The 26005-nt window shown below is 43.9% G+C and overlaps 1 protein-coding gene and 1 pseudogene across 1 annotated transcript; one reads left to right on the forward strand and one right to left on the reverse strand.

Annotated features, from left to right (window-relative positions):
- Positions 1–1693: 1693 nt before the first annotated feature.
- Positions 1694–23960, forward strand: LOC142444660 (uncharacterized). The gene is given in 4 exon segments (XM_075545754.1): positions 1694–1973; positions 7299–7554; positions 14881–15007; positions 17103–23960. A coding segment is annotated over 1 exon segment (648 nt). The 5' UTR covers positions 1694–1973; positions 7299–7554; positions 14881–15007; positions 17103–17539; the 3' UTR covers positions 18188–23960.
- Positions 9615–15766, reverse strand: LOC142438773 (RNA-binding protein with multiple splicing pseudogene; annotated as a pseudogene).
- Positions 23961–26005: the final 2045 nt, after the last annotated feature.

The following is a 26005-nucleotide window of genomic DNA, read 5'->3' on the forward strand; positions in this document are numbered from 1 at the left end:
ACGTCAAGAACATCATGTATGAAGAAATCAAAAGGTCTTTAAAAAGACAAAGAAAGAAAAGATCAAAGCAGATGTTAGAAGAGACTCTAAGACTTGCTTTTACTCACAGAGTAGCCATGGAAGGTGAAAGAAATGAAGTAAAATAACTGAACAGAAAATTTCAAAGGGCAGCTTGAGAAGACGAAGTAAAATATTATTAAAGTTTAATTTTTAACACATGGGTTTGCTATAATGGGTTTCAATTGATATGACCATGAATTTAAGTGTTTGGGGTACTTTTTCTTGGCTAATGTCACTTATTCTATAAGGTACTCTAGTTCTAAGAATTCTATGTGGACAATATTGTATTTTCCATGGCCCTCCCATATAGTTAATACAGTTGGTGGCTAAGAAGTTGGAGGTTCTGGGTTTAACCTAAGAACAGTTCTTTCTTGGTCCCCACTTTCACCTCTCCTGTGAAGCTAGAAACAATACCCTCTCCTTGGGTGGGTTAGTGCCCTGTTCCCCACCCCTGTCTTTTTCTCCCCTTTTTAATTGGCTGCCGTATGTATCCCTGGCTAAAGCCAATGTTAATGCTACATTTCCTTTGAAAAATATTTCATTTAGGTCCTCAACTTTATGGAGTCGAATTGTTTCTATAGCTTTTCTCTAGTTTCTGTCTCCACATGTAATTATCCTTTACAGTTTCCATATTTCACTGTCATTTTTCCTCCGTTACATTAGCCAAGAATGTAAATGCTTCAAGATGTAAAATAGCTCTCTCATTTATATATTTTCTGAAGAATGCGTGTTCGCTTTTCCTTTTACGATTTTTTCCCTGCTTTTCTTAAGGTCTCTGGGTGGCACAAGCTATTTGCCCACATCACTAACCTAAACGTTGGTTTTGGATGTTCTTGGTCCCCGTGTAACTGAAATCAGACGTAGGAACTGTGCTGCGTCTGACTCCATCTATTCAAAATCGCAGCTGTGCGATTTGTGTGGTTCTCTATAAAGCGGTACAACAAAGCCCCCAGCTTTTTCTTGTGTCCAACCGCATTTACAACCATCATCTTTTTGTGGGTGTCTTATCATTAGGTATGCGGACTACATACAAGGTTGCAGAAAGTAATGTGTTGATGTTATCCGGCTCATGCCAACCCCAAACACAAAGATTGAGTGGGATTTTGATGGCGCTTAAAACGTCACTAATGAATGTCAGTGACAATGTAAACGGTGGGGCATTGGAAATCTTTGAGACTGAAATCTGCGTTTAAGGTCATACACTCATTTCAGAAAATCCAGGCTTTTCTTTGTAACCGACACTGAAATTAATTGCTGGCGGGTCAATTCTAAGTCAGAGCAGGGTAACCCTGTTTCAGTACAGAGCAGAGCTGCCCCCAAGGCTGTCCGAACATCTTTCCAATCTCTTTACTGAAGCCAACCCCTGGGGGACCTGGTGGGCTCTACCCAGTGGCTTTTATGTTATAGGCTCGGTGCTCTCATCATTACACCACCAGAGCCGCGGAGTTTTGCTCTGTAGAAAGACAGCAGAGGTCAGCTCTCAAGGCCACGGAGAGAGCACTGAACCCCCTGGCCAGCAGGTGGAGCCTTTTGGGCCCTGGGCCGGCGAGCGCGCCGCTTCTTCCCGACACCAACGAGAGCGCCCGGAAGCGGAAGTGCCGGTGCATCAGTCACCCCGCCCCCGCCCCGCCTCTGTCTGGTGGTTGGTGCAGTAGCGGGGGCGCCGAGGAGGGCGCTTTGAGACTTAAAGGTGCCGCCTCTCGCGGGCGGACTGGGCTCTCCGACCCCGCCTGGGCTGCTCCCGAGCCGCGCGACTTCCTGTCGCCGCCGCCGTCCTGTCGCCGTCTTCTCTCTTCCACCCGGAGCCTGCTCCCCCGCGTCCGGGTCGGCTGGGCCACCGCTGGTTTCTGAGGGATCAGGCTGCGAGCGGCCGCTTGGGAGGGCCGGCCCGGTACCGCGCTGTGTAGGTTCAGGTAACATGATAGAAATCTTTGCAAAACAAGTGTCAACATGCAGAATCACTGACCTCTTCGGAGCTCTGGGCAGGTAGCCTGACTCCAGCCCACCACTCCGCTGCGCTCAGACCAACAGTAGGATTGTGGTGAGGGGCGCTGATTTTAAATTAGTAGAGGGGAAGCATGAAGAGGCGGGGGCATAATGGGTTACACAGGAGAAAGGTGAGGTTTTCTACCCCAGGAAAAAGTTCGTTTCTGAATTCCACAGAGTCAGTTCTACGTCGTCCTGTAGGGTCCTGTGCGTCAGAATTGCCTCCATGGCAGAGTTTTGGTTGATTTGAGTTGGAACTAGTGCCTGCACTTGTCTTAGGACCCTGTGCTTCTCTAAATCAAAACATTTAGTAAGAGCCACAGTCAGAGGAATTTCTTTGTAATAAACCGTACTTGTGCATGGCGAATGTGGGAGAACCAGTACAGCCAGCACTCATCAGTGTGCTGTGCACAGGTGCGGGTGAGTGATGAGAGAGAGCCCGCGCTCACTGTTTGCTCAAGGTCTGACAGCTTGGCTGAGGCAGCATCTGTGTGTGGGCTGGATGCTGGTAATGAAAGAACGACGGGGACCAAAAGGTGGCGCTTTTTTTTCTTCCCAATTTTTCATTGTTGATTTTTATTTGATTTAATAGTTTTATTAGCACTTCATATGTCCTATAGTTCAATACTTCAGTCCTATCAAAAAGAGTTGTACAGTTATCACCACAGTCAACTCTAGAACATTTACTTCTTCCTTGTAGTCATTCATGTAATTTTTTTTAAAAACAATTTATTGGGGCTGATACAATTCTTTTCACAGTTCATACATATACATACATCAATTGTATAAAGCACATCTGTACAGTCTTTGCCCTAATCATTTTTTTCTCTTTTCTTCTTTTACATTTTATTAGGGACTCCAACAACTCTTACCACAATCCATACATATACATACATCAATTGTATAAAGCACACCCATACATTCCCTGTCCCAATCATTCTCAAGGCATTTGCTCTCCACTTAAGCCCCTTGCATCAGGTCCTCTTTTTTACCCCCCTCCCTCCCTTTTCCCCCCTCCCTCATATGCCCTTGGTAATTTATACCTCGTTATTTTGTCATATCTTGCCCTATTCGGGGTCTCCCTTCCCCCCTTCTCTGCTGTCCCTCTCCCAGGGAAGAGGTCACATGTGGCTCCTTGTAATCAGTTCCCCCTTTCCAACCCACTCACCCTCCACTCTCCCAGCATCGTCCCTCACGCCCTTGGTCCTGGAGGTATCATCCACCCTGGATTCCCTGTATCTCCAACCCTCATATGTACCAGTGTACAGCCTCTGTCCTATCCAGCCCTGCAAGGTAGAATTCGGATCATGGTAGTTGGGGGGAGGAAGCATCCAGGATCTGGGGGAAAGCTGTGTTCTTCATCGATACTACCTCACACCCTAATTAACCCATCTCCTCTCCTAAGCCCCTCTATGAGGGGATCTCCATTGGCCGACACTTGGGCCTTGGGTCTCCACTCTGCACTTCCCCCTTCATTTAATATAATATATATATACACATACATATATACATATACACATAAATACACATACATACACACACTTATATCTTTTTTTTTTTTATTTTGCATGATGCCTTATATCTGGTCCCTTGGGCACCTCGTGATCGCACTGGCCGGTGTGCTTCTTCCATGTGGGCTTATTTGTTTCTGAGCGAGATGGCCGCTTGTTCACCTTCAAGCCTTTAAGACCCCAGACACTATCTCTTTTGATAGCCGGGCACCATCAGCTTTCTTCACCACATTTGCTTGTGCACCCATTTGTCTTCAGCGATCCTATCATGGAGGTGTGCAGTCGATGATATGATTTTTTGTTCTTTGATGCCTGGTAACTGATCCCTTTGGGACCACTCGATCACACAGGCTGGTGTGTTCTTCCATGTGGACTTTGTTGCTTCTGAGCTAGATGGCCGCTTGTTTATCTTCAAGCCTTTAAGACCCCAGTCACTATCTCTTTTGATAGCCGGGCACCATCAGCTTTCTTCACCACATTTACTTGTTCACCCACTTTGGCTCCATGTAATTTTTTAAAATTGTGGCGCAAAAACATACGCAACAAAACATTCTCAAATTCAACAACTTGTGCATGTTTAATTCAGTGCTGTTGATTATGCTCTTTGTGTTGATATCCCTTCCCAAATTATTCCACCTCCATTAACAGACTCAGTGCCCCCTAAGCAACCAATCTTCCTCCTTCACCCAGGGTAGCAACGGTCAATTATGCTTTCTTTTCTTTTAAACATTTTATCAGGAGCTCTTACATATATAATTACATCCATTGATCCATTAGATCAAGCATAGTTGTACAAGTGTTACCAAGCATCATTTTCAATACACTTTCTTGAACTCCTTGATATCAGCTCCCCTTTTCCCATCCCTCCCCCACCCTACCACCCCCTGAACCCCTAATGTGTTATTATTATAGTTTTTTTGTCCATAACTTATCCCTCCAAATTATCCATTCACCTAAAATGCTTTGTAATAGCAAAACCTTAGTACATTCAAAGTGTAAGGTCAGCAAATGTTGGGCAGGAGTCATGTGTAATAGAAGCAGTCAAAATAAGGAGATGGCTTAGAAGATCAGCCACACTACAGTGTTGCTAAAAGTACCTTATCCTTTGTGATAATGTTATGGGACGTGTTGACTATTAAGAAGTCAGGATTTGTAGTGGGATTGCATATTAATAATGCTTAAATAAATACTGAGTGGTCCCACCCACTGCCATTGAGGCAATTCCAACTCAGAACAGCCCTATATGGGATTTTCTGAGACTTAACAGGTTAATGGGAACAGACAGCCTTTGGAACAGCTGGTGTGTTTGAACTGCTAACCTTGTGGTTAGCAACCCACTGCCTGGCCCACCACACCACTAGGACTTCTTTGTGACTAGACTGCAGACGTCTTCAAACTACATCCCGCTGGCCACATCCGGCCCTCCAGGTGTTTTTTCCCCATTTGGTTTTTTTACTTCAAAATAAGATATGTGCAGTGTGCATAGGAATTTGTTCATAGTTTTTTTAAAAAACTATATCCCGGCCCTCCAAAGGGTCTGAGGGACAGTGAACTGGCCCCCTATTAAAAAGTTTGAGGACTCCTGGACTAGAGTGGATAGAACGATAACTCAGTTGTCAAACTCAATTTGTTCCAAAATCATGTTCTAAGACATGTTCTAAATCATGTTCTTAGAAACAGAATATATTTTTCCCATAAGAGATTGTGGAAAACCAAAATAACTTGTTCTGAGGCCCCAGATTGACAATGATAAATTAATTTTTCCAGGACTTTCAATCACTATGGAGGCTTTTAGCCTCCTTGACTGTCACTGCTATGGGTGCTATTGCCATCGAATTGTTTCTGACTTATCCAAATGAACTAATTTAGTCTAAGGTCATTATTTTGTGGTTAATGATTTAACACCTTTCACCATACCGCTTTAATCACTTTAAAAAAATTTCCTAAAATAATGTTGGTAATGTCGACTTAGCCATGTGGTATTCAGCTGGCAAATCAGACAAATAGCAACCTTATTCAAGTTTCCTGGTGATTTATTTTTTTATCTCTATTGTGATTCTCATATTTTCCTTTAAGCTGTACTGCTGGTATCACTAACTTTATTTGGAACCATAATTAAGATATTTTGCACAAATATTTTGCATTGAATGGTGAAGGAAACGTTTTTTAATAAATGGGGCTAGGAAAATGAATTCCACACGTGGGAGGAATCGCTACCTTATACTATACGTAAAGACCAACTCAAATGGATTAAGAACCTGAATATGAAAACAAAACATGAAAATATTTAGAAGGAAATGTGGGGCATTCCTCTGGGCCTAGTTTTTAGTGGTTGATTGCCAGCTATAAAAGCAAACAAGCTCTACAAGCCCCCAATAACATGAATTTCAAAAATAAAACAAGCAGCAGATTTACCTAATGCAGTCGTCTTTTGACTGCTGCTTGACAAATCTTGACAACTTCATTTACTCCATTTACCAGGATGTCACCTATTGGGCTAGTTGTGAGGATTTTTGTTTTTTCTACATTAAACTAAATAAGAAAAGCACATTCAGAAAATTCAAAAATTATTACCAGTAGTTGTTACCAGAGATGGGATGAGAAGAGAAAGTATTTTTGTTTATGGAGCATTTAGTTTATGTTATGGTAAAGTGATTTGGGGAAAGAGAGCAAGAATGCAGGTACAACATGAACAATAATACTGAATTGGAAATACAAAGTTACTGAGGTGGTGTGTGTTTCGTTACATGTATTTCCTACCACGATTAAGATGTAATAACTCAGCTTGACTTTGTGTTTTATATATTCAGATTGGCTTTTTGGAGCCAAAATTACATTGATGGACCTGAATTATGTGCATGCTGAATGTTTTAAGGCATTAACACAAGCAATATATGTTGTCTGAGCAAGAGTGGTGCTTAGACTGTGTCACCCTTGTGTGTCTGTGGCAAGTAGCCACCCGTCACTCACCCTTACCCCGTACAGGTTTTTTCAAGTCAGATTTTTGGTTCCACTATCCAGCAGAGTTAGGAGCACTGAGCAGATTTCGTTCAAACTTTGCCGGTCAAGTAGTGCTAAGTTTGAGTTTGGAGCCATTTGATGGCCGAAGTATTACTGTGTAATAACGTAGAGCGAGCGTGGCAGGCAATACCAGATCTACTGGCTGTAAGAGCAACAGAAGCATAGTAGAATTTTATGTAGAACAAAATATAAGGATAAAACACACTAAAGAGTTAACCAGTAGGTGCATAAATAACCCAAAAGATATAACGTATCTAAATATAAGTGTCCAGGGAGCTGGTAGCAATGATGGCCGCATAACCCCACTCGAGGGCAACGAGTAACAGAATTGCAGGTGAACAGATACATTGGATGGTGTAAGATACATCATATATATATATGAATATAATGTATCTTATACTATCCAATGTATCTTTATATATATATGAATATGATGTATCTTACTCTATATATATCAAAGAGTTCCTGAGGGGTAGGGTGGGGAAGGGAGGAGATAAAGGGGAGCCGATAGCAAAAAGTTCAAGAAGAAAGAAAATGTTTTGAAACTGATGGTGGTAGCAATTGTAAAATTTTGCTTGTTCTAACTGACTTATGGATTGTTTATCATATCTGTAAGAGCTCCCAATAAAATGATTAATACATAAATAATTAAAATTAAATGCCCCGTTTGAGAAATCATTGCAGTCTAATGGCAGTAACCCACTCTCTCCTTTTCACCAGGCAGCAAGTGGCCTCGGGGTGCACCATTGCCCTAAGCCTGAAAGGAAGCCCGTGTCCAGGGAAAGAGCTGCAAACCCAGGACCTGACCCGCGGTTGTTGTTCAACACTTCCTTTTCCCGTCTCAGCTCCCAGCAACTAGTCCAGTCTAGGCAGCTGAGGGCAAAAGGTGGCCATCGTGCGCATACTGGGATCATAAGTAAGGATTTCAACTCTTCTGACCGTGGACCAAACTATTCATCAGCCTCCAAACTGCCTAGTGAGTCTGCTTCTATGCCCATTTATTCCTCTCACTAAAGTGAATTCTTGGACCTAGAGAGGATTAGATTCCAGAAACTGGAGCAAGGAAATGGTGAGTAATATAGAATATGGGAGATCCCTGGTGGTGGTGGGCAGTTAACCCAAACCACCAACTAATCTGCAGGAGAAAGATGATGCAGTCTGCTTCCGTAAGGGTTTGCCGGGGTGGAAACCCTATGGAGCAGTTAGTTCTACTCCGCCCCATCGAGTCACTGACTTGATGGCAGTGGCTTACAGAGCATGGGATTCCTCTTGACATAAGTGGGTGGAGAGGCTACATATGAAATGTCGGGAGAACAACTGTGTGCTGGGCATTGTGGTTCCTCAATGAGGTAAAAAGGTTGCAGCGGGAGCCAAAAGTCTGAGCCCTGGGAGCATACTGAGCCCCGGCTCCACTGTCACGAAGCCTTACCTCTGCACAGATCCATTTTCAAGTGTTGATCCCGGGACTGCCTACCTTATTCAGCTCTCAGCTTTGGGACCTTAATTTGGGACTTCCTGGGACATCAATCTCCTCACCCTGGGCTCTGGTGCTCTGTTTTGAATGATAGCTTTCCTGAGTGGAGTCTGAAGACAGGGCAGCTCCGGCTGAGGTCACTAAGCCCTGGGGAGCCATCTTTGTCTCGTCACTGCCAACTCTTTTCCTGGCTCCCCCCAAGCGAGTAATTGGTGTTAGGTGCCGTTGAGTTGAGTTGGTTCCAACTCCTAGCAACCTTATGTACAACAAAAAGAAACCCTGCTTGGCCTGCCCTCTCCCCATGATTGCTACTGTGTTGGAACCTGTTGTTGCAGCATTTCTGTCAATTTAGCTTCTTGATGATTTTCCTCTTTTTTGTTGCTCTTCCACTGGACAAGGATGATGCTTTTTTCCAGGGACTGGTCTCTCCTAATCACATGTCCAAAGCATGTAAGACAGTCTCGCCATCCTTGTTTCCAAGGAGCATTCTGGTTGTACTTCTTCAAAGCAGATTTGTCTGTTCTTTTGGCGGTCAGGGCCTGGTACTCTCCACATTCTTTGCCGGGACCATTATTCAAGTGCATCCACTCCCCAGTCTTTCTCATTCAGGGTGGTTGTGATGCTGCTATCAGAACTTTTGCCCCCAGCGCAGCGTACCTTGGCTGTAGTGTAGCTTCCACTCAAGATTCTTGCTTCCTAGTTCATAGTAGCCTCTGTAGGTAACTCAGTGCCGATTGGAGTGCAGGGCAGGGAGACCCAAACTGACTCCTGGGAGGTCTGACAGGTTGTCTTACAAAGGCTTGAAGCATGGGAGGCGCCTAGAGGGTTGACTGGTGGGGGGGTGGGCAGACTAACTGAAGGCAATGCCCACTGGATTTGCAGACAGTATCCACGTGAGGGAATTGCTGGCCCATTCTAAACCGATTCCCAGGAAGGTCTCCTTTGTGATTTTAGAGCAGAAGCTTGGGGTCTCCCTGCCCTTTGCACAGGAAGGGGTTGTGGTGGTTAGGGAAACAGACTCTTTTTCCTTCTTCCCAAGTTCACTGTAGCTGGTGGACCAAGTGACTAGGGAGAGGAGCAAGGACAGCAGCAGGAGTGGTTGTCCCGCCATATGTAACTCATCAGCGATGGTTGATTTTTCCTTGTCTGCAGATCCCTGCTGTGCTCCTCTGCTCCCTAAGTTTTCATTTCTTCTCAGATTTTGGGGAGAGTGTTCGAGACGTGCTCTCTTTATGCCATCATCATCCCAGAATTCCTATTACAGGTTTTTGCACAAGTTCTGTTCTATTGAATTGATATATATTGTTATGTACATGATTATTCTTCTTTGGGCTATAGATACGATAGTTTACATTAATTGATCTTCTAATTGATTTCCTGAACCAGTCTTACATACCTGGAATAAATCACATGGCATATAATTCTTGTGATACATCACTAAATTTGATTTCTTTTTCTTTTTTTTATGTCTGGTATAAAAATACTCAACTCTTGGTTGTATTGTTGACCTCTTTTATGTTTGTTTGAAAATATCTCCAAACTGTATGGAAATGTATGCCAGGCCATGCGTTCACAAGTAACACACTATTTTTTACTTAGAATTATACAATGTAAAAGAGTAAAACACTTTTATTATATATATAAAATATCTTTTTCTTTGGGAAAAACAGATGTGTGATAGAGTCTGGGGCAGAGTCTTGGAAGGCCTCAAAACTGGGCACAGTGCGTTCAAGCCAGTGCTCTCCAGTTTTGTTGAACAGCTCGAGAACTGCAGCCACCATTGAAGATTGCTTTAATCCCCCAAGACAGACTGCAGCCACCATCACAATCATACACCTGGAACATAGCATTCAGCAGGCCTGGGGACTTCCAAACCTGAGACTAGAGCTAGCTTCTGAGGGGGAGCGGGGGGAGCCAGCGCATCTGGGCGTGCAGTGAAGCGGGATAGGTAACAGCAGGAGGAGTAGAGCAGGTGCTAACTCCACTGGGTACAGAGGGTATGGGCCCACAGTCAGGGCTACTGGGGTCAAGTGCAGGCACTGTGAGCTCCTTTGGCTCTTGGCCTTGCAATGAACTGAGGTGCAGTGTTGGGTCCAGGAGTGCTGGGGTTTGGAGTCCCTACTGGCTTGTTCTTGGCCATCTTCCTGTTTGCTGTAGCAGACTCTAGTCAAGGTGTTTGTGGAATTTCAAGATCAAAGTGCATGCCATGCAAAGCATTCTTTGCGGCTTCTGCTTCTGAGCAAGCCACTGTCAAAACTGACAGAACCTACAGGCTGCTTAGACGTGAGCTTTATAAGCGAACCCCACAGCCCTCAAATGGTCTGAAAAGCAGGCAGAGCCCCCGAGGTCTGATATCCAGAGGCAGACCGCTGACAAATAGAGTCCCAACCTCTGCCTTCTGCAGGTTGGCTTGCTCTGGGTGTTCTCCTTCTCGGCTTTGCCACCATCCTTGATCTTCCTGGTCCTCTCTCCAGGGCGGGGCTGGCGCACATGTCTGGGTGATGTGCGCTGTTCCCTTCCCGGGGCACAGGGCTTCCTCAGGTGGGGTGCCGCGGCTGCTCAAGGGGAGAGACCTGGCTGGGCAAGGGCAACAGGCCAGCCGGCTGTAGAAGGGAGTGGAGACGGCCTGGACTGCGGGAGGCCTGGACGTGGTGAGAGCGGGGCAAGGAAGAAAGGTCAGGCATGTGGCCGAGTTGGAGCTAGGGGCTACTACTGCCCGAGCCCAGCCGCTGCAGGGTCGGGGGCTCCCAGAGAGGAGGCGTTGTTGTGGGGCGCGGGGCATGGTGTCTCTGAGAGCCGCTGAGTGCATGCTCCAAGCAGGCTCTGGAAGCAAGGGGTCAAAGCAGCTCCCATTCTCTCTCAGTCCTCCCTCCCTCCCCTCCCTCTGCCCTCTCTGACCAAAGGCTGTGGGGTGGGGGGAATGGCACCAAGTGGCAGAGGCCCCTGCCGGAGGGCAGCCACTATATTTGATTTCTTGATATATATATTTTTGAGGAATTTTAGACCTGTGTTCATGACTGATATTGTTCTGTAGTTTATCTGCTTTAAAAAATTATATGCCTTTGCTTTGGATCCCTGGTGGTACAGCAGTTATGAGATGGGCTGCTAATTACAAAGTCAGCAGCTTGAAAACAGCAGCCACTCCAAGGGAGAAAGACAGGCCTTTATTCCTGTAAACAGTTACAGTCTCAGAAACGCACAGGGCAGTTCTAGTCTGTTTTACAGGGTCACTGAGTTGGCATTGACTCGATGGCAGTGAGAGTGTTTGCTTTTAGTATTTGGTTGATGTTGGTCTCAAAGTTGCTTTGGATGTATTTGCTGTGCTTCTCTTATCTAGAAGAGGTATCCACCCATTGGTATACTTTCATGATGAAATGTTTGGTGGAATTTATCACTGAAGCCATTTGAGTCTGGTGATTGCTGTGTAGAGGGGTTTTTACCCTTAAGGAATTCTTAAACAGCTAATGACTGTTAGGAATATGTGTGTTTGCGGAGAAGCTAGCTAGTACAAAGAAAACGTGTCTTCAGGATTGGAGGGAGACTCATGAGAGCCTTTAATATGCAGGTGGCACACCTTGTAAGTGCATTGGACTAGGCTATCTCTCAACATCGAGGACAAAAATCCTCACAACTGGACCATAAGCAGCATCTTGATAAATGGAGAAAAGACTGAAGTTGTCAAGGATTTGATTTTACTTGGCTCTATAGTCAGTGCCCGTGAAAGGAGTAGCTGGGACATCAAAATGCCATGTTGCAATCGACCAATCTGCTGTAAGAGTCCTCTTTTGAAGACAAAGCTGTCACACTGAGAACTAAGAAGTACATGATCCAAGCCATGGCATTTGTAATACAGGTAAAAGTTAGCCAATGAATAAGGAAGACCAAAGAAGAATTGGCTCATTTTAATTAGGTTTAGGTGAAAAATATTAAATATACCATGAACTGGCAGAAGAACACTTAACCGCTCATGAAAGAAGTACAGCCAGAATGTTCCTGAGAAGCAAGGATGATAAGACTTTATGTTGCTTACATTGTTCATGTCATCCGGAGGGACTAGTCTTTGGTTCCTATTTAGTAAGGTTGAGGGTCCCCCACTTGCCTGTTGGGCGAGTTAAGAGGAAGGGAGAGTTATTGAAAAATACTTGGTGGTACAAATGAATCTGGAGTTCGAATGCTAAAATTTTGCAAGACCCACAACTACTTCAAAATAAATATCTTTATTCAACAACACAAACAGCAACTGTCCACATGGACCTGACGAGACAGAACACACAAGGATCAAATTGACTACATCTGTGGGGGAGATGATGGGAAACTCAATATCAACAGCTACCACAGGGTTCGAGGTTGATTGTGGAACAGCCCAGCAGTTGCATATATGTAAGATCAGGTTAAAAACAAAATACAACCTTGAGTATTTCTCACCTGAATGTCAAGAATATCTCAGAAACAGACGTGATATCTTTGATAGAAGAACTGACAAGGTATGGAATGATATCAAGAACATTATATATAAAGAAAGCAAAAGGTTGTAAAATGACAAGAAACAAAGAAAATACTAACATGGATATCAGAAGAGATTCTGAAACATGCTCTTGAGCATAGAGTAGCTAAAGCAAATGGAAGAAATGTAATATTGCAGGTTGTTAATAAGCCTTCCTCCACTCCTAACACCATTCTTCTTCATGTAATCCAGCTTCTCTGGTTACATACAAGTTGAATAAGGCTGGTGAAGGATACATCCCTGAAGCACACCTTTCCTGATTGTTAAGCCACACAGTGTTATTCCCTTGTTCCGTGTGCACAACGGCCTCTTGATCCACATACGCGTTCCATGTGAGCACACAGAGCGTCCTGGAACCCCTGGTCTTCTCAGTGTTTTCCATAGTTTATTTTGATCCAAAGCCTTTACATTAGCCCACGAAGCACACATACATGCCTTTCTAGTATTCTTTGCTTTTGGCCAAGGTATCTTTTTAGAGTATTGAAAAGCAAGGATGTTACTTTGAGGCCTAAGCTACACCGGACCCAATCCATGGTATTTTCATTTGCCTTATGTGCATGTGAAAGTTGGGCATTGAATAAGGAAGACCGAAGGAGACGAATCGATGCCTTTGAATTGTGGTGCTGGTAAAGACTGTTGAAAGTCCCATGGACTGACTGCCAAAAGAACAAACAAATTTGTCTTGGAAGAAGTGCATTCAGAGTGCTCCTTAGAGGCGAGCATGGCAACACTTTGTCTTCCACACTTTGGACATGTTGTCAGGAGAGACCAGTCCTGGAGAAGGACATCATGCGTGGTAAAGTAGACCAAATACTCAGCCAAACTCACTGCCATTGAGTCCATGCTGACTCCCTGTGGGTTTCTGACACTGTAACTGTTTACTGGAGTAGAAAGCCCAGTCTTTCTCCTATGAAGCTGCTGGTAGTTTCAAACTGCCAACCATGTGAATTGTAGTCCAGTGCATAACCACTGCGCCATAAGGCCCTCAAGGAGATGGATTGACACAGTGCTTGTAACAATAGGCTTAAACACAGGAACAATTGTGAGGATGTTACATGACGGGGCAGTGTTTTGTCTTGCTGTCCAAAAGGTCTCTCTGGGTAGGAACTGACTCAACAGCACCTGACAGTACCAACATGGGGAATTTAACATTTAAGCCTTCTGCACTTCTATGAATTTTCTAAGTGTATTGCCTTTGATACAGCAAAATGATAAATAATTTGCTACTTCAGCAATTTGGACATGCATAGTACAATGACATTGACTGTATCCATCATGTTTTATGACCATTACAAAATGGAATGGTTGTCATAGTCAGCAAACAGAAAGTCGTGCCATATGGTCCCTGCGGGAACTATTTATCATCACGTTAGAATATATTTGTGGATGTTTACATGTAGATATGCTTGATGGATAATAATTAGTGTATGGTAGCATCACATCCGAGAATTGTCGGGAGGTCTGGAGTCTTAGGTATTTTGTCACCGAGTTACTTGACTTTCATAACTGTTGCCTGGTTCCAAGAGAAGACGGCAAAGACTAGCAATGCAGCAGCCTGTGAGCTGCGTGAAATAGTGACAGATACGTGAAGATTAATAGTTTGTTACAAGAGTATTCTCTTTGTAGGAACGCTCTCCTGTTACCTCTTGACGACTTGGTTCTTTTAAAATATATGACCACCTCAGGGCCTTGTGCTGACAGTTTGTACAGTCACCTGGTCTTTCTGGCTGGTAAAGGGCTAAGAGGAAAGCCTGCCAACCATTTTGTTTTTATTAATAACTTTTTACTGAATCCTGCTGTGACTCTGTGCATCATGCTTGATATGGAACGTTCTTGTGGGTTTTATGAAAAGAGATGAAATTGTTACTTTGATATAAAATTATAAAATTTTGATATAAAATTATAAATCTATAAATTATAAATTTTGATATAAAATTATTAAAATTGTTATTAAAAGGGAGTGCTGATCTGCTTGTGGAAATAAGACTATGATTTGTAGAGCATGTATCTTATTTTCTGCTATGTGTTCTAACTTCTGGATCATAAAAATGAGCGCAGTAAGATTCTAACTGGGCTCAAACTGTGGAGACATTACTTCAGTGTGTTGGAAGTGCACGAGACAGGATGGGATCAATGAGGAAGTGAATGTAGACAGCAAAGGGAAGGGGCTGTTGGCTGAACTTGAGAGTGGACGTTTGGAACACAGTCCCTTGTGTCATATCCTTATGAGTTCCCAGTTCCCTAGGCCCAGCAAACTCCCTGTCCTTTTGTGTACCTTGGTGCCTGTGGTACCTTGCTAACCCAGAATGTGTGGGGTGTTTTAGGACTCCGTGGTCACTGAGGATGTGGCTGTGATCTTTACCAGAGAAGAGTGGGCTTTTCTGGAACTTGCCCAGAGGAAACTCTACAGAGATGTGATGATGGAAACCTTCAGAAACCTGGCTTCCGTTGGTAAGAATAGCTTTTCCGCCCCCCCCCCCCCAGTTTAATCATTTAGTGAACATTTAACCTTGCTCTAGTACTTCAGGTGAGAAATGGAAATGCACTGTCAAATTAGGCAGATATAGTCTTTTGCTCTATGGAGTGAACATATCCTGGCTTCTACAAGAACATGAAGCTTTGTGTATTAAACTGGCTTTTCCATATCTCTTCTGGCTAAAAGCCTTGGGACTCTTAAAATGTTGTGAGCATTGGCTTCCGTAGTCACTTTGGGGCATAGACAAGTTTGTGTTTGGTGTCCTTGGAAAGAGCTTTACTGTTTTTATTGTGTCAAATGTTTTGTTACAAATAAACTCCTCACTGCCCATCTCCAGAGACCCTGAAGGCCGAAGTATTGGCTCAGTGTCAGGGAAATGTTCTTTCCTCTTCCCTGTCTCCCTCCATGATAAGCCTTTCTCCAAGAGTTCTGTGCCACCTCCACCCATGGGTTCTCTCAGAGAAGCGAGAGAAAGATCTGAGAGTAGCGGTAAGACTTATCCAGCACCACTGTGTTGGGAAACACAAAAAAAGCACGAATCTTTGGAAGGACCTGTGCTGAATAGGGGCAATTAGATTTGAATAAGTTAGGGTGGGTAATTTTTTTTTTATGGACATTGATTTGAGGAGATGGAAATTCGCAGGCACCTCACCAAACTCTCTGACGTTCATTAGTCCTCTCACACTTTGTTCATGGAGGGAGCCCTTCCCGGTCTTCTCAGTGCGTCTGTACATTGTGTCTAAGAGCTTTCTGCTCTGCTCTCTGCTTACATCCTCTTTATGTCACTCTCACCGTCTGGCTCCGTGAAAGTGTTGCCTAGAAAATTTCTCTCTGACCACTGCCAAATCACAACAGAGCCCAGTTCATCCAAGTCTTCCGTTGCTCACAGCTGCTTTTTACTAAAAATTTCCTTCCATTTTGCTTCATATTTTAAACCTCGACTTGAATCATTGGGTCAGTTTCTCAAAACTTTAATGATGGCGTAAAATCATCCTGTGAACCAATAATATTGCAACTCATGAAGAATGACACCTGGAGTTCCAAGGTAGGAGGGATCTGCCCGTTACACAGTATTGAAGATGACCATCCAAACCCTGTGAGCTGAGTGCCATTCCCACAAAGGCACGGTGCCTCGGAAGAGTGAATCCTGGGTGGCTGTGATTTCAACTTAGATGTCCCCTGAGGGTGGGGGAGACGGGGCCAGCTCCTACAAGCTGGCTTATGATGGGCCTGCATGCAAAGTTGCACTCCAACCACAAGACACAAGAATAGAAATTAAGGGTTGTATTCCTCACAGTTGCTAAGGGTACGTGGCATGACAGTTGATCGTGGCATGTGCAGGGAGGTTACGGGCAGAGAGAGAATGTGCAACTGAGGCATAGCCTTTTTTAAGCTCTTAAGGTGGTGAGAGAATTTTTGTAGGGTTGGTATCATGGCTCTTTTGAATCTAAAAAGTGAGAATTAAGAAGAGTTGTTTTAGAAACTAAATCTGACAAGTGTGGAGGGATCAGAAGTTGAACATGAGGGACTTTGATAGCATGGTTCTTTAGGGTTATTTGGGGCTACTAGCTGCAACAGACTGGTGCACTGGCTAACAAGGCCAGAAAATAGTTCAGTATGTGTTTTGAGGCATCAGGTAATATGAAAGCTGGCTAATACCATTAAAGGTTGCCCTAATAATAAAATATGTGTGTATGCGGACTTGTGCGCGCACGCACACACATGGAGATGATGAAGTTTGTGCAATCTTCCATTATCTCTTAATTCCATTATTCCACAGACTTGGAAACCTTCTCATCTATGTGGAAAATTACCTGAAATTTTGTTTTGGATGTTTTTATAATTTAGTATTTCTAGAAATGCGAGTCACATAAGAAACAGTTCCCATTTGTACCCAATTATCAGAAAGCCTCATCCTTTAGAAATGCTGAGGGTAATGGCAGTATCTCTGCTAGAGGTTTTTACCTAAGAAACATGAGACGGCTAATGTTGGAAAAAATGTATAGATTATTGAGTATGGTTGTGGTGAAATGGTGATAAATTAAACTATTTGTTGCCTGCTTTCGACAGAAGGCATGTGGGAGAGAGCCTCCATGCAAGTCAGGGAAGCCGGCAGCATGGAAAATCCTTCAGTGGGATTACGAACGTTATTGTGATTGAGAGAACATCCGCTGAAGTAAACCCTTTCGAATGCGCCGAGAGTGGACCGGCTGCTGTGCATCCTTCGTTACTGCCGCACCATGCCAGCCCTCCCGTTGGCTGTGGTACCGATCCGTGTGAGGACTGTGGGGAAACCTGCAGCTGTCCCTCGCCCCTCAGCACTCCTGTGAGAACTCTTCCTTGAAAGAAGCCCGACAAACGTAAGGTATGTCACCAAAGCTTCGTTCGTCTCTCCAGTCTCCAGACTCCTCTGACAGCAGCGCTCACTCGGCAAAGACTGCGTGAGTGCAAAGGTTGTGAGGACGACTTCTGTAGTTTCTCATCCTTTCAGGCCCACGTGAAAAGTCATGAACGTGAAGAGAGAGAGTGTTGGGAAACCTGTACACGTTCCTCATTGGTCACGTTACGGAAAAAGTATGGTCGTGGAGATAAGCCTTATGAGTGAGGAATGTGGGAAAAGCTGTAGTTATGTCTCTTCTCCAACTAGACCTGTGCGAACTCACAGCAAAGCAAAGGCTTCTGAATGCAAGGAATGTGGAAAAGCCTTCAGCTCTTCCGCACTGCTGACAGTTCATGTAAGGACTCACAATGGAAAGAGGCCCTTTGAGTGCAAGGAGTGTAGCAAAGCCTTGAGTTGTTCCTCAGCCCTTGCCAGGCATTTAAGAACTCACAGTGGAGAGAGGCCTTACGGATGTAAGGAATGCGGGAAGGCCTTCAGCCGATCCTCACACCTCACAACTCATACTAGAACGCATAGTGGGGAGAGGCCGTACGCATGTAAAGAATGTGGGAAAGCCTTTGGTCAGGCCTCACACCTCACTACACACATCAGAACTCACAATGGACAAAGACCTTATGAATGTAAGCAGTGCGGGAAAGCCTTTAGCCAGTCCTCATCCCTCACTGTACATGTTAGGACTCACAGTGGACAGTGGACGTAGGAACCGAAGTAATGTGTCAAAGCCTTGAGTTGTTTCTCAGCCCTGACTGTGTAAGGGCACAGGAGAGAGGGCTAATGAATGGGTCATACAGGAAAGCCTTTCGTCATTTCTAATTCTCTACTAAATATACAAGAAATCACAGTGAATAGAGGCCCTCTGAATGTAGCAAATGTGACAACGCCTTTAGTTCCCAGACTTTTTTTATATAAGAGTTAACATTGAAGAGAAACAATGAATATAAAGAATGTGAAAAAGTATTTATTTTTTGTCTCTCTCTAAACATACTGACTTTCAGTTGAAGGAGTCCTTGTGAAGGTAAGAAATATGAAAAGTATTCTGTTGTCCCTCATGCTTCGGAGCGCATCTGAATAGGTATATTGACTATAAACGATGCTGTCTAATGTTGGATAGATTTCATTCCTCATTTTCCCCCCACAAACCTGAAGATACATGGCAGTGAAACAATGTAAATGTCAAAATTACGGGAATTTTATTTTCCTCCTTATACTGTCTCAGCATTTGGATTCACTCATGTGAAAAGCCTTCCTTAAACCAAACTCAACTTGTGAGAATTCACATTGGAGAGATACCACGGATACATAAAATGCCTGGGAATATCTACATGTCTTTTCACATTATTTCCCCTTTGTTAAATGGAAACTTGTATCAAGAAATTAATCTAATCAAAGCTATAAATTTTGAATTAACCAGTTTTATTCCATTGTACATTAATTTCCACTTTTTATTTTATGATGAAAACATAGATATCACACCAGATACCCTGTCAGTCCTGAGATTTGAATTTAAATAGTGTTTGCATTTTGGTTCAATTGTGTAGAAAAATTTTCTTCAGAAGAAAACCTCATCAATGCTTTGCTGTTTTGAAGTGTTTTTTTTCCCCCCGCCGCCCTTGGCCGCCCCCCAGACCCTAGGCCCGGACTGCCCCTCCCCCGCGCCCCGAAGTGTTTTTTTTTTTTAACAATTATTAAGTTTACATATTTTTGTGTGTATAAGTCAGTATATTCTCTTGGTGCAAAACTTTATTGTAACTAAAAGCTGTCTAGAAAAGCCAAGCTCAGTTCAAATCTCAGCGTGCTCAGTGTTTTCATTACCTCTTGTCATCCTTTGGCGCAGAGTCATGTTGTAATAAGTTCAGGACGATGTGTATGTTTATTATACTAGACATAGTTTGCATTGCAGCGTACTCTTTCTCGCCAGTTACTGTTGTGATCTCTGATCTACTGATATGGAAACCAAACATAAAGTTGTAACTTGTGAGAAGTGCCCCTCTCTCAGATTTGTTGTGAAAAACATGGTATGCATGGAAGGCTATTGATTCTTAGGGCCCAGGGTGATGGGGCCCCCACACAGAGCCCCAGCCTAACCTAACTTCAGTGGAGTTTCTAACTAGCACTGGTATCTAGTTGTCCTCAGGACAGACTCCTGGTTTGAGTAATTCTGGCTGTCCAAAGTTTTCACAATGCCAGTACCCGAGGCTCCAGTGGCTGGACTGTTTGGAAATAGTGATTGATACTCCAGCGGATACATACTGGAAAGGTGAAACTGAGGCACAGGGAGGCAGACAGACATAACTGACAGGACAAGGGAGAGCAGAAACAAATAGCTTTCTTAGCGGGGAGCTCCCAGATGAGGTCCTGTGACCTAGGCCAACAGGTCAAGGAAGTCGTGCTCAGCGACTGGGGGCGAGGGTTTCTAAAGGGGTGGTGAGGAATGTATGGCAATTAGCATATGGGGTCTGGAAACTGGGAGAATTGCTTGTCTACTTGCAACTTCCAACCTGGAACATCTGGTTTCACTGGTTATCTTATCTGGCGCCATCTGCTGCTGACGTTGGGATGTGCAGGGAAATACGTGGAGGGCCCAGACCTGCTTCAGCTTAGTCCATCCAAACAGGGCTGCTTGATTCGGACTCGGCCCAAACACATACCTGTACTATAGGCCTAGAGAAGATGGGAAACCAGATTTCAAAACAAAACAATCCCAGTGCCGTCAAGTTGATTCCAACTAACAGCAACCTGATCTAGGGTCTCCAAGGCAGTAAGTCTTTACGGTAGAAGATAGCCTCAACTTCCTCCAGAGGAGTTGCTGATTGATTTGAACCACCGATTTAGCAATTAGCAGTCCAGTTCTTATCCAGCAGTGTCACAAGAGCTCGTTAGGGACTCCAAATACGGTCTCCCATGTTAGTGGAGGCGGGGCAGGGGCCAGGGAGCCTAGGGGTTTATCTAACACAATTTGCTGCAAGTTGAGCTCGGCGTTACCTCACTCCTCATGTGAGGAACCTGAGAAATGGGGACCGCAGGTTGCAGAAGCCTTCAGAATAGATCATCACTGGGTTCACTACTTCCTCTTGTAGAATTATCATACAGAGCTTCCTGGACACCATCATGATACTGTTGATCATAGATACCATGAAATTCAGTGTACATGAAGAAGGGATGGTGAAGAAAGCTGATGATGCCCACCTATCAAAATATACAGCATCTGGGGTCTTAAAGGCTTAAAGGTAAACAAGCGGCCATCTAGCTGAGAAGCAACAAAGCCCACATGGAAGAAGCACACCAGCCTGCATGATCACAAGGTATCGAAGGAATCATGCATCATCAGAACAAAAAATCATATCATTGTGTATGAGGGGGAGTGCGGAGCATAAACCCAAAGCTAATCGGCAGGCAACTGTACGCCCCCTTATGGAAGGGTTGCGGGGAGGAGCTGAGCCAGTCAGGGTGCAGTGTAGCAACAATGAAACATTCAACTTTCCTCTAGTTCTTAAATGCTTCCTCCTCCTCCCACTATCATTATAACAATTCTACCTTACAAATCTGACTAGACCAGAGGATATACACTGGTACAGATAGGAACTGGAAACACAGGGAATCCAGGGCGGATGATCCCTTCAGGACCAGTGGTGAGAGTAGTGATACCTGGAGGGTGGAGGGAGAGTGGGGTGGAAAGGGGGGACTGATTACAAGGATCTACATATAACCTCCTCCCTGGGGCATGGACAACAGAAAAGTGGATAAAGGGAGACATCGGACAGTGTAATATATGACAAAATAATTTATAAATTATCAAGGGCTTTTGAGGGAGGGGGAAAATGAGCTGATGTCGGGCTTAAGTGGAGCAAATGTTTTGAGAATGATGAGGGCAACGAATGTACAGATGTGCTTTACACAATTGATGTATGTATGGATTGTGGTAAGAGTTGTATGAGCCCCTAATAAAAATTTTTTTAAAAAGAAGGGAGTTGTTAGATAATCCTTGGCCACACATAAAAGTATTGAACTGCCACTAATTTTGTTTATCTGGGGTTTCCCCCCGCCCTCCCCCAGAAAAGCTTAGACCACAGAGGAGGCAGTCATAGCGTAATGTGTACAAGTCAGGGCATAAAATAGTGTGTGCCTGACGGTGACAACAGTCGGTAGCACACTTACATATAAATGTACGTTCTTGTCGGGAGCTCTGTGGCACTGTTGGGAGGTGTCAGACTGAAAGTAGCCAGCGGTACTGCAGCCGACAGGAGACAATCCTCTCCTATAGAGTGTTACAACCTCACCAACCGTGGGAGGTCGCTGAGAGTCAGCATTGACTCCGTGGCAGTGGGTTTGGGTTGTTTCAGTTTTTTGAGGTTGGGGTACTTTGCGTATTTACAAAAAGTCTAGAGATAGTTTACCCTAGCGCATTAACCATCTACCCTGAAGCCAGAGAAGGTATTTCTCCTTAAATTTTTTTTCTTACTTTAACATTGATTGATCTTGCTTCTAAAATATATTTGTTTTAAAACATGAAAAACAGTAAATTACTTTTGGAAAGTAGCTATATGAGATGACAGATGCATCCAGTGTATGATAATTAGCACAATGAACATACAGAGCAGAACCTCCCTTCCTTCAGAGTTCTACCTCATGCTGCCTCTGTAGCCACACCTTCCCCTGCCTCTGGACCCCTGGCACCTGTACCAACTACCCCTGTAAATGCCAGGCCCTGTGAAGCACTTTGACTCTTCCTCTTTTCACCTAACATAATGATTTAGAGATCATAGGTGTTAATGAAAGTGCTGAGTGTGTTCCTTTTTTATTACCATGTCCTATTCTGGTTTTGTAAACGTAACATGTGTATTTACCATTTGGGGGTATTTGCATTCCCAGTGGTATTGAATAAATCTGAATAAACAGCACAGGTTTTGTGCGAACATCAAATTCTCATTTCAAAAAAATAAAATTCTCATTTCTCTAGGAATGGGATCATTGGCATATGCAAAGTGTATAATTGACTTCGTAAGAAAACTCAAAATCTGCTTTTTTAAAGGTTGTACCATGCTGTGTTCTCATCAGCAATTGTATGTAAACCAGCAGTCACTGCTAAGATCTCCAGAGGTTGCTCTGTGGGGAATCCAGCACACTTTAGGGGTGGCTTACCGTCTAGGCAACCTCACATTCACTGTGGCAACCTTGACTAGGTCAGAAGTCCATATGCTTGAGGCTCCAGGTGATCCCACCTTTACCACTGTCAGCCTAGCACGTACCCGGAGCCCAGTCACGTCTCTTGCATAAGTATACTAGTTTCTCTTAGGACCTAGCTGCAGAGAGTAGTCGCTGCTTTCTGTCACCAAAACCTGGGACCCTGCTAGTACTGTCTTCCTGGGGTGGAATCTGGAATTGGTTGTGCACAACTGCACTAGTGGGATTTACACATTCTTTTATAATTTTAGGTCTAGGTGAATTCACTTCATTATGTGTCCCAGTAGGAGGCCCATCATGGACATTTCCCACCAGTAATGATAGTACACATTTGATCAAGGTAGTAGCCGCTGGTCTCTTTTGTAAAGTTGCTTGTTTCCTTTATTTTCATCTCTTCCTTTCTTTAGTTTGCAGTCTGTAAACGGTTGTCTGTAGAGGGGTGAGGAACCTGCTCCCTGACAGGCTTTCGTCCAGGGCGTATACCTTTTGGGGTATCGCGAGGTGTTCTTGGATCCCCTCCCTACCTCCATTAGTCATTTGGATTCGCCCCCACACCAATAATGAATGATTTCCTGTCCTTTTTTTTATGTTCAAAATTCTCCCAGATTTGTCCAAAAGTAGCCTTGTAAATTGGTGCCTGTGACCCTTAGACATAACTGTCAGTTATTGAATGTCAAAGAAGTACCACATCGGGGTGGGGCCGGGAGGGAGAATAAAAAGAGCTGGCACCGAGGGCTCAATAGAAAGTAAATGTCTAAAAGAGAATGAAGGCGACATATGTTGTGCAAACATTCCTCATTCAACTGATGGATGGATTGTGAAAGTTGTACAAGCCCCCAATAAAATGATTTTTTAAAAGCACTACATCACTTTACTATACATTTTTGTTTAAACCTGCAAACCTTGAAAAACCCCACGTACCATTTAGAAACCTAGGTCTGTGTGTAACTTGGGCTCAGTACTCAAACAAACAAAACTACCGTGATCAAATCTATTCTGAATCATGGCAACCTTATAGGACATGGTACAGTTGCCCGTGTGGGTTTCCAAGGCTGTACAACTTTACAGCAGGAGAAAGCCTCATCTCGCAGGACATAATTTTGCCCAAGCTTTCATTTAGACTGTCTGCTCTCTTAAATGGTTGATTCATAGTCATAATCTCATCTCCATTTTAATAGCATTAGATTTGGGCTTATGTTAATGAAAATTGTACCTGGCAATGTTAAGTAGGCCAGGTAGATTTTATTGAGGCGATTGCAGTAGGAGAGCTGCTTCACCGTAAGTTTTGAGTTCAAATCCAAACAGTGAGAAGAACTAAGGGGTTCTCATGATTTTAGGGGAACATGAACACTGGAAAGAGGAAGGGGTGGGAAGCAAGAGCATGAGTGGATTCTCGTGGCACTCAGAAATGTTTGTTCATGGCTGACTCGTCAGACTGACACAAGAAATATTCATGGGCAAATGGGCAACTCTTGTCACTTACATTCTGTTCTTTTATATCTGAACCTCTCAATAAAAACCTTGGTTCCTGGAAACATTAATAGTAGTGCTTTGAATGTTTTTATATAAATGTTGTCATATATATAGAAACACTAACTGAAAACTTAATAAAAATCCTGAGGTGGTGTTGCGTTTTTATACATCCATTTACATGAAAGACAAGAAACTATTTTCCTCAAAGAAGAGTGCAAAGGAGGAGGAGAAAATGGAAGGTCTGTCTAATTATCTCCACAAACAACTGCCTCCTTTGCCACAGATCGAAACTGGATGGTGCCTGGCTGCTGTTACAGATGGTGCTAATTAGTCTAGGTAAGAATCATGATCAAAAGAGGAGAAAATGCAGGACTAAATTTTTTTTATCCTGTCCAGACTTTCTGGAGTCCTTGGGGTTAGATGAACTCCCAAACTGTTGTCCTGACATAAACCTTAAACCAAACACATCCCCCGAAGCCCTCCTTTAAGTTAAACAACCCTTCAGCTTCATTAAAAATCGCTGCCTTGTTCATGGTGCACTCCTGAAGAACTCTCGGACCAACTGGACCACAGCATCTCGAAAAGTTAGACAGGAAGCCAGGGAGTAGACAGGTCCATGGTGAAGAGCAATTGGGACAGGGAAAGTGAGAATGGTTGCACAACTTAGAAGGGTGCGATCGGTGTCACTAAATTGTGTGCATCCAGGAGTTGCTCAATTGGCGTATGCATCGCTATGTACGTTTTAACAACAACAACAAAATACTCTTCTGAGATTTTGACTTGAAAGCAAAATCACTTATCCACTCGACTATATGATGAGTTTCATATTGTTGTTAATAGCCATCAAGTCAGCTTCGCAGGGAAAAAAATCTCCATGCCTGTGTTTGAGTACTGCCTCCCAAGCAAGGTGGCTCATCTTCCAGCACCAGGTGCTGTTTTGAACTCTAAGGTTTGGTGCTGGCCGAGTTTCGGAAATGCAAGCACACCTTGTTTCATTGCGCTTTGCAGGCAATTGCATTTTTTGCAAACTGAAGGCCTGTGACAACTCTTCGCCAAGCAAGTCTATTGTCACCATTTCCCCAACAGCGTTTGGCCGTTCTGTTTCAGGCCTTTTCATCATGCCTTTGGCACACTTAATCGGCCAGAGCAGCGGTTGGTTCCCAAAGGGGGCGGGGGGGGGGGGGATAGGAGTGCCTCCAGGAGCTGCTGGGATGATCCAGGGCAGTGCAAAAATCTGATGCCTACACCTTATCTTGGATAGTGTTTTTGTCAGGGAAGCCCTGAGAAATTCGGTTTGGGCAATGTGAGTGGTAGACCAAATAAGTTTAGGAATTTATGGACTACAGTACAATATTAATAATTGTATACACCAGAAGAATTATATACCTATATATAGTGTGTGTGTGTGTGTGTGTGTGATTCATTTTGCTGCACGCAATGCACCCTTTTAAGGAAGCCACCAACTGAATTTGGGGGGGTCCAGGCTTTTTTCTCCGTAGTCCTGTGGAAGCTCCAGAGAAACCTCTCCACCACAGGTGATACCAAGAGTAACTGAAAGTCCAGTAGCATGGCTTCCAGGAACACAGTCACCACAGTACAGCAGATGGACAGATGGGTGGGGGCACCTTAATTTGCTATGACGTTTGTTTTAGTTCACTTTAAGGGTTACTTTCATTTTGAGTTTATGCATTAAAATATACAACGTTCACATGGTTCTAAAGTAAAAATGACAAAGGAAGGGGACAAAGAGCCTGATCCACAGCAAGTGTCCCTGAGAGCCAAGGCCAGATCAAGGTATGAATGGCAAAGTGAGGAGGATGGGCCAGATTCCTCCAGTGAGGAAGGGTCTCCAGGCCTAGAAATCAGCTAGAGTGGAGACATGGTGGCCAGATATTGCAGGATTTCAATTTCAGTGATA

This window comes from Tenrec ecaudatus, chromosome 1, assembly GCF_050624435.1.
Source record: "Tenrec ecaudatus isolate mTenEca1 chromosome 1, mTenEca1.hap1, whole genome shotgun sequence".
NCBI lineage: Eukaryota > Metazoa > Chordata > Mammalia > Afrosoricida > Tenrecidae > Tenrec > Tenrec ecaudatus.